General features: G+C 39.1%; 1 protein-coding gene across 2 annotated transcripts; it reads right to left on the minus strand.

The window, feature by feature from the left end:
- Positions 1-5500: 5500 nt before the first annotated feature.
- Positions 5501-15307, minus strand: LOC137277672 (probable peptidyl-tRNA hydrolase 2). 2 transcript variants are annotated; one of them, XM_067809539.1, is made up of 6 exons: positions 14763-15307; positions 11354-11584; positions 10156-10245; positions 8899-9107; positions 8528-8642; positions 5501-6585 (listed from the first exon to the last, which is right to left on the minus strand). In XM_067809539.1, exons 2-6 carry the CDS (start codon positions 11468-11470, stop codon positions 6499-6501), a joined length of 618 nt encoding a protein of 205 aa, XP_067665640.1. In that variant the 5' UTR covers positions 11471-11584; positions 14763-15307; the 3' UTR covers positions 5501-6498. The 2 variants fall into 2 exon arrangements, with proteins under 2 accessions (XP_067665640.1, XP_067665639.1); XM_067809538.1 differs by lacking the exon at positions 14763-15307 and adding an exon at positions 12671-12858.
- Between the last annotated feature and the right edge of the window lie 73 nt (positions 15308-15380).

The raw sequence follows: 15380 nt of genomic DNA on the forward strand, positions 1-15380 counted from the left end.
AAATAAGAATATGAGCCTGACTTGTCTGGGAGCTGTGGAGTTATCCTATTTAAATCGTGATATTTGGGATGAAGGAAGGTCTGTGTATGCATATTACTATGAGTTTGAATACACTTTATAACCATGTCTCAGATTATTTTTCAGTTTTAATTGATTTCATTACACGTATGGCATACAGACTGAATTAAATCCCTGTTAGCAGGCTAAATATTAGAACCATCCTAGCAATACCACAGCCATGAAGATGAGGGTTTATTGTTGACGTGTACCTGTCATGCAAATGCACTCACCAAAAGTTATGTTACATGGCACAGTGTATACTTCTCACTGGTAGAGGCAAGGAATTGTATGAGTTGTATTAATCACATTATTGTCCTTGGTATTAACCCTTTACCTTTTCAGTGAAATACAGCATTAAAATTGACATTAAAAGTACCTCGCATGTATATAAACATTAGGCCCTAATAGAAAAATGAACTCTCATTTCAAAGGCAACATACAACAAGACCATTCTTTCCATCATAAAATACACCATATAACGTAGTCCTACCAATTGGAGCTGTGGGTGAATCGAAATAGTTTCAAATATCTTGAAGCACTGGTGCAAAGAAAAAGATAAAATGGTTGCTGCCATTTCAGGTTTTGTTGCAATCTTTGATGAAAATCTCATTTTTGATTGATGATATTTTTTAAACATGTATCCCAGTTATGCTACCTCCAATAATCCTTGTATCTATCAAATGTACATCTTGCAAGATACTTCAGACAATTCTTTAACTGTCTTAACTATTTATGTCAAGTCACTGTTAACGTAACCTATTAATCCAGACTTAAACGGATAGCTCACCTGAACAAGGCCAGTGAAACTCTGTCAACCATCAACCAAAACTTTGGTGGTTGGTAGCCTCATGGTTTGATCATCATGCTAATGACCCAGGTTGTATTCCCCACATGGGTACAATGTGTGAAGCCCATTTCTTGTGTTTCCCCACCGTGATATTGCTGGAATATTGCATAAAGTAGTGAAATATGTTTCTTATTCACTCACTCACATATCAGAAACTGACCATGTATCTACTTATACAGTATGGTTCAAAATTATTGAGAATAGCTAAAGCATTTCATATTATTAAACGAGAACAAATCAGATAAGATTGAATGTATTGTGAAAGTGAACTGACCTTTTCATGTTTTGTAGGTAACAATTTAATATTTTATCAAGTCTCCTTGAGCTTCACGGCACAGTCTAAGACGGGTAGGCATACTTCCTATCAGAGAGGTTAGTGTCTCGTGAGTTATGCTGTCCCAGTATCGGACCACTTCTCTCTTCATGTCTTCAATTTTTGTCAACCCCTTTTGATTCACACATTCCTTCATCATCCCCCAAATGTTCTCAATGGGATTTAAGTCAGGACTATATGCAGGAAATGGTAATGCAGTCACATTTTTCTCCTGAAACCACTGCTTGGCATGTTTTGCGGTGTGTTTAGGATCATTATCTTGCTGCAAAATCCAGTCATTTCCATAAAACACATGTGCACTTGGAAGGAGAATATATCTAATATGTTACTGTAGCGTTGATTTGTCGGATTTCCCTCAAACACACACAGCGGGGTCGTTCCTAGTAAGGATATCCCTCCCCATACATGAAACTTTGGGCTGTATTTAGGTCGTCGATACAACGGTGCTGACGCAGACTTTGTCCATATTTTCACATTATTGGGATATACCCATATTGAGCTTTCATCAGTAAAAATCACATTTTCCCAGTCAAAGTTTTCATGTGCCAAACACCACTTAACACGCCTGTCTTTATGTTCTTGTTTCATGAGAGGAGAAGGAATTCCAGTCTTTTTCTCCCATCCAAGATCAATCAAATTTCTTCTAACTGTAGATTTTGATACAACTGTTGATCCCCTTTCTATCATTTCATACCTGATGTTGGAGATGCTTGGCCTTTGCTTTTTAGACGCTAAAATTCCCAGCCGGACGCGATCTGAGAAGTCCAATTTTCTGGGTCTCCCTGCTCCTTTCCGGTGCCCAAAATCCTTTCCCTCTTTAAAATTCTTCCTAATCCTATACACAGTAGAAAGAGGAGTTCCTGTTCTCTCTGCCAATGTATTTACATCATCAATTCCTTGATTACACAACTCAAAAATCAACCTTCTTTTATCTTCAGCAGACATTGTTGACAGTGCTGAGGAAAATGACGTCTGCTACAAATTCAGGGGAGGTAACTCTAATTGTACTATACTCAGTAGGCCAAGATGAGTTACCTCCCTTATACCATTACTTAGTTTTAAGTATCAGTGAATCAGTTGAGGTGTTAGGATAGCTCAAAGTAAGAAGAAAAATTCTCAATAATTATGAACCAGACTATAATATTCATATTTGGATTTGTTGTGTTGAAAATATTCCAAGGTTCCGGTGAGCTACAGGGCCAGGGCAGGTAGAGTTGTTTTCTAACTTAGTGATACTCATCACCATATACCAATATGTATAATTACCTATGCTGTGAAGCGGCTTTAAAATCAGGTGAGCATCAATCAAGATTGATGTCGTCTGATTTTTTGTGAACAACCAATCAGAATCTAGTATAGCATTGATTCATAGTAGAAACAGGTACAATAACAATGGATGTTCACAGATTGCAGTAAATACTCACCACACTTGCCACTTGTCAGCCCCTGATACAAATTTTTCTAAGGTAAAATGTTAACCAGCTTATGAATTTCACTTTCCAAGCCAGGAGAAACATAGTATAGGAATCACTAATTGACAATTTTTCATATGACTGTTAAACTGAAGTAGTATTGAGTAGTCATGGAGACCGTCCAAATGGCATGACTGGAAGCAATCCTTGTTTGTCCTGAGTATTACGTGACATAGTTATCAAGGTTACTGATGTGAAAATAGTAAGATGGGTTTGTTTGATGTACTTTACTGGGTTGATGTTCCATATTAAACAGGTGTTCTTGTGTATTTTGCCCTGATTTTGAAATGTGTGAATTCAAATTTACTTAGCTATTAATTACTTTGTTGGTTGGTTGGTTGGTTGTTGTTTAACATCCCTTCTGCAATATCCCAGCTATATGGCAGTGGTCTGTAAATAATCGAGTCTGCACCAGACAATCCAGCGATCAGCAGCATGAACATCCATCTACAAAACCGAGATACAATGATCTATATCAACCAAATGAAAGCCTGACCACTCAGTCTCATTAGTTGTCCTTTACAAAAAGCATGGGTTACTGAAGATCAGTCATTATGTTATATCTTTGACACTTTAGTCTGATAGGCGGAGTGTCCACAGTAGCTGAATTTCACTGTCCATGTTGTGGTTACTGATTCTAGAAATGTTGGAAAGGATGGTACTGTCTGTCCATATCAATAATACAGCCTTCCTATTCCTAACCAATCAACCAACCAATTTCCCCACCACACGTACCACCACCACCATGAAAACTTCAAAATATGTGCCCCTGGGTAATTTATATAGCACTACCTATCTGTGCTGCAATCGGGAGTGAGAAACGTCAACACTGCTATAATTCTGATTATATGGAAATATCCATGAATGAAGAATACATGAAATTACAGTTTTTGTTGCTGTTCCTTTAGGCTAGAAATGGGGTTGATATGGCAATGAGTTTAGGGATTCTGTGCTTTGTTTTGTTCAACCAGCCTTTTGGTGCTATTGTTTGAGTAGAAATAAGGCATATGAGATAGATGTTTTCGCATACTTTACTCGTTAGAGTGAACCAGTTGTGCAACAAAGAATTCTTTAAGTTTGAAATCATATGTACCCTTTTAAGTCTGCCACTGCCAGATCTGGAAGTAATAATTGTAGAATGTACAAAATGCTGACCAGTTCTTTCACAAGTCAAACAAGGTGGAGCAGTTTTTGTGGGTAATAGAAAATTTTGTTGATTGGTAACAAATGAATTTTGATACTTTTGTTTAATGAAATATTATGCATAAATGATGACGTTAAGCTAATTTGATGGATTTTCCATTATCTGAATGTTATTATTTTAATTTGTACATTAGATGCAATGAAATTACAACAGAAAAAATAACTTTAGTCTGTGAATTGTCATTGTGTTATTGCTAGCTTCAGTAAGCTGTTTTAACTTATTGCCATGCGCATAATTGTATATTTCAGAAATACATCTTAACGTGAATGCGGTGTCTTGTCTTTTTTCAGAAATTCATTTTTGTTAATGTAATGGTGTCAGGAAATAATGTTTGATACTATATATGTATTTGTGCAATGTCCCCATCATCAGCATGTGAGGACACAAGCAACCATGCCATGTCCCACTATCAGGAAAAAAATCTCGCAATTAACCAATGTCCCTACCATCAGGGTATAAGGACACAGTCAACCAAGCCATGTCCCTCACCATCAGGGTATAAGGACACAGTCAACCAAGCCATGTCCCTCACCATCAGGGTATAAGGACACAGTCAACCAAGCAATGTCCCCACCATCATGGTATAAGGACAGTCAACCAAGCAATGTTCCCACCATCTGGGAATAAGGACATAATCAAGGAATGTCCCTCACCATCAGGGTATAAGGACATAATCAAGTAACGTCCCTCACCATCAGGGTATAAGGACAGAATCAAGCAATGTCCCTACCATCAGGATGTATGGACATCAAACAATGTCCTTGCCATCAGGGTATAAGGACACAATCAACCAAGCAATGTCCCCACCATCATGGTATAAGGACAGTCAACCAAGCAATGTTCCCACCATCTGGGAATAAGGACATAATCAAGGAATGTCCCTCACCATCAGGGTATACGGACATAATCAAGGGATGTCCCTCACCATCAGGGTATAAGGACATAATCAAGTAACGTCCCTCACCATCAGGGTATAAGGACAGAATCAAGCAATGTCCTACCATCAGGATGTATGGACATCAAACAATGTCCTTGCCATCAGGGTATAAGGACATAGTCAACCAAACAAGATCAGTGATTTGTGGTACCCTTACTTATTTACAACTTACCCTACTATATTTATTGGACTTGATTACCTAATGCTGACTAGCCCACCACAGGCTGACATGGAGCTACAGCTGAAATACTGCCCTATTTACTCAGTATCATTTTGTGGACTGATCAATGATCTCCATATTTGAAAACATGACACATATAATCAGAATGAACAGTCTTTTATTCTATTTACATTTGAAATACATGATGAGAGGAGTATTGCCATAACTATTCAGATAACTCTGATGCAGGGTATCAAGACGCTGACCCACAAAACAAATGACTTCAAACATCAACTAACACTTCATTATTTAACTTGTGGTGAGCCAACTGGTTAAAATGACAACAGGACCTGTCTTTGCTGTTGTTTGGCACATGTATGGACAAACTGGGAAAAGTGAAATGCAAAAGATGAAACTGTAAAAATACCTGTTCTATTGTGTCATCTACTTTTGTTTGCTAACTAAATAAATATTTGTCAAACCCTGTTATTGTGCATATAAATATGTCGACGGTAGAAGTCATGTCAAATTTCAATAAACACTCAGATATGTAAAAGAAACAAAAACAGGTTTAATCAAGTGGTTTCTCATAAACAACAATAGTTGCATACATATCAGACCTTTGGCCATGTGGGTAGTTTAAAACGCCTCTAACAATTCACCGAAGACGTTCGTTCATTTGTGCATCATTAGAGCACAGCATGGATGATAATATCCCCATAAATACTTTCACATGAAATGGAGGGTTTCACAGCTGTAACACCAGGGTCCCCTTTCACAGAGCTCTCATAAGCCCAAGATTTTACAGCCTCAGATTCAGCAACATAGGAAGTATGAGTGCTACAAGAAAAGTTACGAGAGCCAGAGGTTACGAGAGCTTTGTGAAACAGGACCGTGCTCTGTTGAATAATTGACATTCAGTATTTCATTGTGGGATTTGGTTTGTTAAAACAGTTTTCAGGTAGACACGGCTTGTCGATATTCAACCACTGTCAGAAGCAGCAATTATGCCTTCAATCACATCTGCAAACGGAGAGATGCATAAACTCCCAAGAACCACTTATAATATAGAAAGCCAGTCAATTCTGTCCTAGAGTATAACTGTTGAATTGATTTAACAAAAATATAATATAAAAAAATATAATTTTATACTATTACAAATCATAACTGACACCTTTTTACTGTGATAAAATGATGGATGATGCTTTTTCTAAACTGACGATAAAATGAGACAAAATGTTTATTGTTTTCTTTTGAAACAAATTCTCAAATGGTGCTCACTGCTAACAAACTGAATCACAAAAGTTGCAAATTGCCCACTGAATTGATGCCAGACTTGCTCCATCATTGTCCTGCAAGTCATGTGACTTTGGATCCTGCATGGTCATGTGGCGCTGAGCTGATGACGGCCTTGCTCCACCATCACCCTGCAAGTCATGTGACACTGGATGCTGCACTGACATGACAGTGTGGGTGAAGGGATGTTACAACAGCTTCAGTTTTCCAGACACCTGATCAACAGCATCCACCTTTCCTATAATGGCCAGTACTGTTGTGGAGCCAGCTGCAATCTGAAACGAACAGATATATCTGTTGGCTGCTAGTGAAGTATAATCTCATCTGTTCTGAAACTATATGAGTCTGCTGTAAACAACTGAAACTAGACCAGAAAGTCCAGTGACTGATGTAATTGGCAATGACTAAAGCCACTGGGCATGACATCACAGTTTCCACCAAATGACCAGTCATGATCAGTCAGTTGAAGCTCCAGTTATGAACAGCAAAGATTATATCATCACTCAGAATACTATGGGGAAGGAAATTTGTGCTGGATATATTTGTTTTTACTTCCGTGCATTGTTAGAGTGAGAGCAAACAGGCATTGAAAATACAATGTTCAAGGTTTCTTAACATGCTGAATATTTTCTTAAAAATATGAACTTACAAAATATATAACCCACATTTTGAACATGCTATGGTCAGTCAGTTTGGAGTTCAAGACAAAATGGTCCTGATTATCTATACACAGTACAATGTTTGGGGTATAATCATCACTTCCTGGCAGGATTTACAGTTAATTAACATGTCAACCATTTCATTCCTTCAGTATTTCAGAACTGATCTTCAGCAACCCATGCTGGTCGTGAGATCAAGTGGTCAGGTTCACTGAATTAATTGACACATGTCATTGTATCTCAATTGCGAAGATCAATGTTTATGCTGTTGATCACTGTTGATTACATTCAGACTGCTGCCATATTGTTGAAATATTGCTGAGTGTGGTGTTAAATAACCAGCCTTCCCACCATTCACTAGACAGCCTGGAGTGTTGCTGGTCAAGTAAATGGAGGATGTTAGTTGTCAGACAAAAGGTTTAAATGTGTTAGAATAACTCACAGCTTGTTCAGCTTGACCTGATCAAGTGAATACTAATGCATTGTGTGACCCTGTTACAACTGGTTGGGTCTATTATAGTGAAGGGATGCACCTTTGTGAGCTGATTGTCAACATGTACAAACAGCCGAGACAAGGTTGAGGTCAAGTATATATTGCAGATGAAAACAAGACATAGTAACTAATCATCAGTATCTAATAATTGTGTTACCTATCTCAAATGCATGGGTAAAACAGTCAGTTAAGGTGCTGTAATTTAGTATGCAGATGTGAATCTCAAACATGACATGATATTTTTCAAGGATTTTAAGCACTACCCCTGTGCTTGTGAGTTTCACCAAAGTAGTAGACATCTGACACTTGCATCAGTACAGTTTTCCATACACATAGAGAATGATCAAAATTTATTGAGAATTTTAGGAATATGTTTAATTGGATTTTCAGTATTAACAACCTTGACCAGCTATCAAGTGCTTGGGTTCATTCAAGAGAGACAACTCTGTTAATTTTTTTATGAACAGTTATCCCCCTTTGTTCACTTGCCAGCAGACACCATTTTCAGTGATCCTCAGTACAGATGATTTAGGGAAGAGGATGTCGATTTTTGAGTATTACAACAAGGACATCAGCTAAGGTGATTTCAAGTAAAACACGTATCCCTGTAACAGGTCCAGAAAATTAACTGTCGGTGACAAGAGGCAGCTTGGTAGTCATGTTTCTAGAAACAAACAAAGGAGTTCAGAAAACGTAAGGCTAAGTATGAGTGATAGAGGAACTGTGGCTGTTTGTAAGGAGACAATTTGAATGGAGTGGCATGCAGTGGTTTGGCAGAAAAGTTGGAGGAATTCCATCACCGATCATAAAACCTGAACAAAAAGAGAGAAGGTTGAACTGGTGCTTACAGTACAGAAATTTTAACTGTGACAATGTGATTTTCTCAGATGAAAGTGTGGCTGTTTCCTAATACACTGAAATTCTGGACCAAGCAAACTGAAAAACCTTTGTACCAGCTGATATGCTGTGATATGACAGTATAACTGATTAAAATTTAAAACTGATAAACAAAAGCAGGAGACAGTATAGTTTAGTTCAAGCTGTACCACGACAGTGCTGACTTACCTGCGTTCTACCTGCATCCTGTACTGTGTAGTTGGGCAGACCTAGACTCTCTGCCTTGGCTTGTAATTCTTTCAGCTGGGCAATGTTTTCCCCCTTTACTACAATCTTTGTCTCTCTGTGAAGCAATTACATTTATCTGTTCAAAATAATCATTTTGCAGAATATTTAACATATTTTATCAAATTTAGTAATACGTGGAAAATTGAAATAAATCTACACTTTACTGATAAGGAAGTCTTACGTAGTTTTGTACTATTAATGTTCTCATTTGAAAAAGTTCTGTTTGGTTATAATTTCAGAAACGAAAATTTCATAACAGTAATTTTTATCCTTAAAAAAAACATCAGTGAATTTTGGGGCCACAAACTCACCCAAACTGTTCCCAGCTGATGAGCATCTCTGCATACTTGATCTGCTCATCAATGAGTTTACGGAACAACCCCAGACAAGCATGGGCAACCTGGGCTGCAACTTTGCCAACCCCCATCTGTAGCTCTCCGTTCACTACGAACACCATCTTATAGAGGGTGCCACCCGACATGAACTCAACATCACTGTCGCTACCACTCTCAACATCATCCTGTGGGGTTAACAATAGGAAAGAGAAGATATAATTCAAATACAGCTTCGAACCAGTTGAGATGAATGTCAACAGATGTCAATATCACATGTCACTCCTGGGATTTACTAGACTCTTAAATAAACTATATATGGGGACAACATGGAAAAACTGATATTTTGTCATTAATATATATTTCATGTGATTTTGATTCATCTAATCACCTAGCCAAGTTAATATTTGGTTTGAAGGTCAATACCCTTGACAAACATTGGCAGTATTGTGTAAGATAAGTACAGCATTCCTTTTTCAAAAATAAGATCGTACTTAAGTACTCATGTATACCATGTGATGTACAAATTGTGTGTGTTATACATCCCACTTCAGGAGCCTCGCCATTTGTCAGAATACATGACTGATTCTTGAGAACAATTCTTGATGCGTCATTTGTTCTTTCAGAAACCCCAACTAATATAAATGAATCCAAGGGGTGTAACACTTCCAATGTTCAACATTGCATTTAATAAATCAAAATCATGTCATGGTTATATTAGTGCTTTTTCTCCATATTGGTAGAGAATTCAGTGACATGTTTTTGGAAGTCACTTTTAGCAAAACTAGAACATGATGCTGAGGGTACTTCAAGTAATGAACTTGCTTGGGGAAACTCTTATAATCCATAAATGTGAATATTTGGCACTGATGTTGTTATGACCATGTTTACCTAAACCTGATGCTGAGGTGCTCACATCCAAGTTACAATAAGCAATACAAGGTCTTGAATCTCCATTGAGCACCCTCAAATTCACAATGAAGGATTATCTCATAAGTTACAGGGATTGGGAAAGGCAGGGGCCATTGGCCACTTTGCACATTAGAATGAATAATGGTCCATTAAAGTTTTGAAGTATACTATTGATACAATAATCCAGAAAATGGCCCGTTGTCAAAGTTTTCTTTCCCACTCCTGGCAAAAGTATGCTAAATGTAATTTTCTCATACTACCTATGAGTGTTCAATGTACTTGATGACTGGACCTGTCTGAAATGAAGAACTCAGTTGCAATTACCTCCAGAGGGCCATCAAGATTTTTGTCTGAGTTTTCAAATAACCAAGCAGCTGCCAACTCAGCATTATAGTTGCCTGTATAGAACAAACTCTGAAAGTGAAACACACAATCAGTTAGAATAAATAATTCATAGAAGTAACAGGCTGGCAGCAACACATATTTCACATAAAATGTATACATTTGATCTCAACATTGTTATCATGTTGATGAGATACTGTGATGTCCTGGGTGGTGGGGCAGTCTAGCAGTTATAGCGTTTGCTCATTGTGCCATAGGGTGAGTGAATGAGTTTAGTTTTATGACGCTCTCAGCAATATTCCAGCTATATGGTGGCTGTCTGTAAATAATCCAGTCTGGACCAGACAAGTCAGTGATCAACAGCATGAGCATCGATCTGTTCATGGAATACAATCATATGAGTCAACCAAGTCAGTGAGTCTGACCACCTGATCCTGCTACTGCTAGCTGTCTCTTAGTCTTACAAGCATGGATTATTCAAGTTCAGTTCTAACATGGATCTTCACAGGTTTGATTCCTGAAATGAGTACAATATATGATGTCCACATCTGGTGTTTCCCATTCTGTGGTATTGGGTGAATACTGCAAAAAGGGGCATAAAATTCAACTCACTCCAGATGTCTAAAGAGAAAGTGACAGCTGTGGTATAAAAAAAAATCATGTCTGAAAATTAAATGATCAGATCCTTGAAATACTGTGGATTCTAAGGGGTGGGGGTTACCCATTTTGTTCTGGTGAGGTAGGTTTGGGTCCTAAAGTTTGTACACATGTTCTAGTGGGGTCATCAGTTTGGTACATAGAAATATTTGAAAAATTATACTTACAAATTATGGAGAGGCGGTCACTGACTTTGTATGACATGTAAGTGTGGGTGTGTGTAGCTAAAAATATGCATAAATTATAGGTGTAGTTGTTGGGGTCGGGGGCATTCACATTGTACATGCTTCTCCATAAGGAGCATCATCACATCTCCCAATCATAACGGTCCCTAATTACAATGACTGCAGCTGATAAAGACATTAAGTTTAACACGTTCACGTTAGTTCACGTGATGCTGTCTTACAAATGGGAAAAGGAGTTGCTCTAAATGTGGGGATATATAACTGGAGTAAGTCGTGTCTAACTCGCCTGTAACCGGACGAACGCCCAAACCGAACGAGGTGAAGCCGGGGGAACTCACTTTTATTGCCGCATTTCTGCTGCAGCCCAATTCCATCACGCTCTTAATGAGATCTTCCCGGGGTACGAACTCTGCATCTGATCCAGATGCGCCTGTGCTGCTCTCTCCTTCATCCATGATGACGGACTGGCGTACAGTGACTCTGGGAACAAAGCTGAAATCCCACGTCGACGTATCCAAGTATACTGCTATTTCACGTTGTCGATGGGCGCATCCATCTTGGGAAAGGAACTGTGGGTGTTAATTTAGAGTTAGTTCCCTTCGACCAGTCATCGCCTGACGGGGCCAAAATTTCCGAAGCGGGGATATTGCGCATTGATAGATTCTCTCGATTTGTTGGCAGGAATGAAAACGTATAAATATTTTCCCTGAGAAAGTCCAGATTGGTGAAGTATAGAGATGAACTGACTGTTAACTGTACATTTAATGATTTCACGAAACGAATGGTAGACTTGTTATGGGTAGTTTGCGAAAATAAATCACGTTTTTGGTGAAATAAATTTTTGAATTAGATGTGGTCATTTGATATACCCTCTTATTTTTCTTACTGAAAGCAGAACGGCCTATGGCAGGTTTTGGAATATTGTTTTCCGAGCAATGAGCTACCCTTTCCCCAACCCCCTTATATCATAAATGATACACATTGTCTGCTGTTAGCTCACCGCAAAGTACACTTTCAGTTAAAATTATAGTGTGATAAAAATTAATGTGACAAATAAAAGACACATTATGAAAGTGTAGGAAACAGGGTACATTGATCGAGTACATTGTATTCAAAACCTTCATCTTAAAACAAAATACCAACTATAGCATAACAACATACATGTTGTATACGTACTTGACATTACTATTTATCATAACTTCATGTAAAATGCTTTACTTTCACTGAAAATAACGCTTTAACAAGTTACCGAGTCACCCCTCCCGGGAAAGTGACAAATGGATCAACTATCATCATCTGCCATTGTAACGGCCAAACTCTCCCCTACGCATTCGGTTTTAAATGAAATTCAGAGCTATTATAATTTCGTTATATACCTCTAGCTGATATTCCAACCAAGTATTTTTATCTCCCAAATATTATTATACTGTGCCAGGAGGAAAAGTAGAAAAAAATCTTAGGGACTTTTGCTGATATTCAAACAAACTGAATACCAAATGTAACATTTTCGAACATGCCACGACTAGACGGTCAACGCATCGGCCGACTGCAGACTAGCGACTAGGCATCGATTGTGGTTGGTTTCCACGTATCGGAAAAGAACATTACAAGACTATGGAACTGTTATCGGACGCAGGGGTTCAAACCTGACTTACAAGATTCGAGAGGCCACGCGTCATAACTGCAGCGAAGGACAGGTTCATGCGGGTTCGCCATTTCAGTGATAGACTCACCACGACCATCTCTACAGCTGCAGGGGTGGTGGGGTTAAAGCGTTCGCTATAGTCGCGTCGAAGGCCCGGGTTCTCTTCCCCACATGGGTTCAGTGTATGAGGCCCATTCCTGGTGTCCCCCGCCGTGATATTGCTTAAAGCAGTATTCACTCGAGATGACCATTTTGAAGCGTCATTCTGACTGATCAGTACCGTCGTTTATGATGTCGGTCAGTTGTGTCAAGAACAGAAGAGCGACGAAGACGTGTTTCATTTTGTGACGACTCACGTTTTTGCCTTCTCTGTGGAGGCGAGAAGACGTCGTGTTGAGGCTGGATTTACACTACAGCCGTTTTTGGATGCGATGCGTCATGCGTTGCGTACAAAAAACGCACATCATGTAATTTCATTTATTGCAATACACTACGACAGACTTTTTAATGCGTTGCGTTGCGTCACGTTGGAAATAGGTGCTGCACCTATTTTTGACGCAAAGCAAGGGAAATCGCATGGGAATTCCTATCGATGACGTCATATTTTGCACGAGCAACAGGGACTTTCCCGAAGACCCACGTGGATGAAAAAATGAGGTGGGTGATTATCACGCATTTTGGAGTGCTTCGTTGATATCAAGTAACAGTTTATACTCAACCACTGCCATTCTTGAACAATATATATAACAGAAGTAATATTTTGCATATGTACGTTTCTGTTACTTGCCTTGAACTTGTCAACCATGTTGTGTTGCATTGCTTTCTGAATCAATCAACAAAGTCAACTGAAATTGCAAGTACAAATGCAGTGATTAAATAGAAAGCAGCCAGTTGGCATATATTTTGGTACAAATCGTAGGCGTTGGGCAAAGCGATTTCGCATGTAGTGTGAATGAACAATCGCCGTTCATAACTCAAAGCAACGCAATACAACGCGACACATGAAAAAAACGGTCGTAGTGTAAACCCAGCATTACACAGGTCGTTGAAAACGTTATGCTCGGAAATGCATGCAGGAAGTGTATAGGAACAAAACGATGACGGGAGGATAATGACGTGGCACGCCTTCCCCAATAGCGCTATGCAGAATACATGCAGTTGGTACACGCCCAGGGCAAGTTAATGGCACAACGTCACACAGAACGTACATCTGCCACGCGTCCCACCCTCTATGCAACAAGCAAACGTCATTCTCAACACACCCGAGAACATCCGGGTTAAAATTCGTCTTCAGCAACCCATGCTTGTCTTACGAGGCGACTACAACAGGATCGGGTGGTCATACTCGCTGAATGGGTTGACACGTCATCGTATCCCAGTTGCGTGGAATGATGCTCATGGTGTTGATCACGGGGTTATCTGGCATCTTATGCCCTAACACACAACATTTGTAAGAAAAGCGTAGGTTAGATGTACAGATCCGGTGAGTCAGCGTCTTAGTGACGCAGCTGATCATTCATCTCTACAATCGAAATAAATTTTATAACCAACAGAAATCATTTAACAGCAGAAAGGGGAAAAAACCTGATGTACATGTAACTCCAACATCTCACTTGCCCTATTGTCAAAGGTATTTGTCTGTTCACCACTGCTCCTGGTTTCCTAGAAGAATAGTAATGCGTAACAGGCATTTCCTTTTCCACGGCTTACCCCCTGGATTATGTAACGTTACCTGCTTATCAGGAAACATAATCATAATGTTGAATGAATCTGTTCGTGTCAGTATAACGTATACCTTACTGCCCTGAAAAGAGTGAGGTTAGTTTTACGCCGCACTCAGCAATATTCCAGCTATTTATATTGGGCCCTGAAAAGACCGCACGATATGAACACCGTGTTTATTAATAAATATGACTACATACTAATGATGTCCTACTACTGAAAAGTCAGAATACATTGCGTGTGAATATATCTTCAATAACACAACAATATTGTAGCAGGGTATGGTTTACATGAATGTATATATTCCCAGACGTATGGATATTATGATAAGTTTACAGCTCCTGTTTAGATATAAATTTGACACACATATTTATTCATACTCGATTAGAAATCTTCTGGCATCGCGCTTGGCATCGTTTGTACAAATTTCATGTTGACCAACTTTGTTCAGAGAAAAATCCTTGGTATTCAGTCAACAGTGGTGGCGGTATTACGACTGAAGCGTTTACAAATGAGCTGACAATACAGGGAATAATAGTTAACTTGTAACGTGTGACAAATCCTTAATCAAGCTCCGGAAACGAGTGAGAAGCCGTATCGAACATAACCAGCCAGGACGAAGGAAATAGGTCAGGTCATGGTGACCTCGGAATCACGTTCACTACCGAGCTGTCAATCACAAAGGCGTTTGTAAACTCGTGCCGTAGCCGTTCATTTTCATATTCTTGAAGCAGTCATTCACGTTTCTACAAAAACGGTTGCTTAGAAATGAACGTTTGCTATGACAGTTTGTATATTGCCCACAAAGTCTTCATTTGGAGCCGTTTTAGTCGTTATCAGTATATTTTAGCGCTCCAACCCATCCACGCCACGATGAAGACGAGCGGCCCTAAACACCACTGACAGCGCAGAACAATGACAGGGTGTATTCTTAACAACTAGTCTCATATGTATACACCGTTCTCCTTGTTGTCGAAAGGGAAAATGGTAGGCGAGTG

Source organism: Haliotis asinina, chromosome 3 (genome assembly GCF_037392515.1).
Source record: "Haliotis asinina isolate JCU_RB_2024 chromosome 3, JCU_Hal_asi_v2, whole genome shotgun sequence".
Classification (NCBI taxonomy): Eukaryota; Metazoa; Mollusca; class Gastropoda; order Lepetellida; family Haliotidae; genus Haliotis; species Haliotis asinina.

Bases quoted from the DNA above. Each gene is read 5' to 3' on its own strand.
- LOC137277672 (XM_067809538.1), bottom strand. From the start codon at position 12,757: ATGGTCGTGGTGAGTCTATCACTGAAATGGCGAACCCGCATGAACCTG. The intron at 11,585-12,670 runs GTAAGTCAGGTT...TAACACCCACAG, and splicing joins CGCGTGGCCTCTCGAATCTT to TTCCTTTCCCAAGATGGATG. The intron at 9,108-10,155 runs GTAATTGCAACT...TTAACCCCACAG, and splicing joins ATCTTGATGGCCCTCTGGAG to GATGATGTTGAGAGTGGTAG.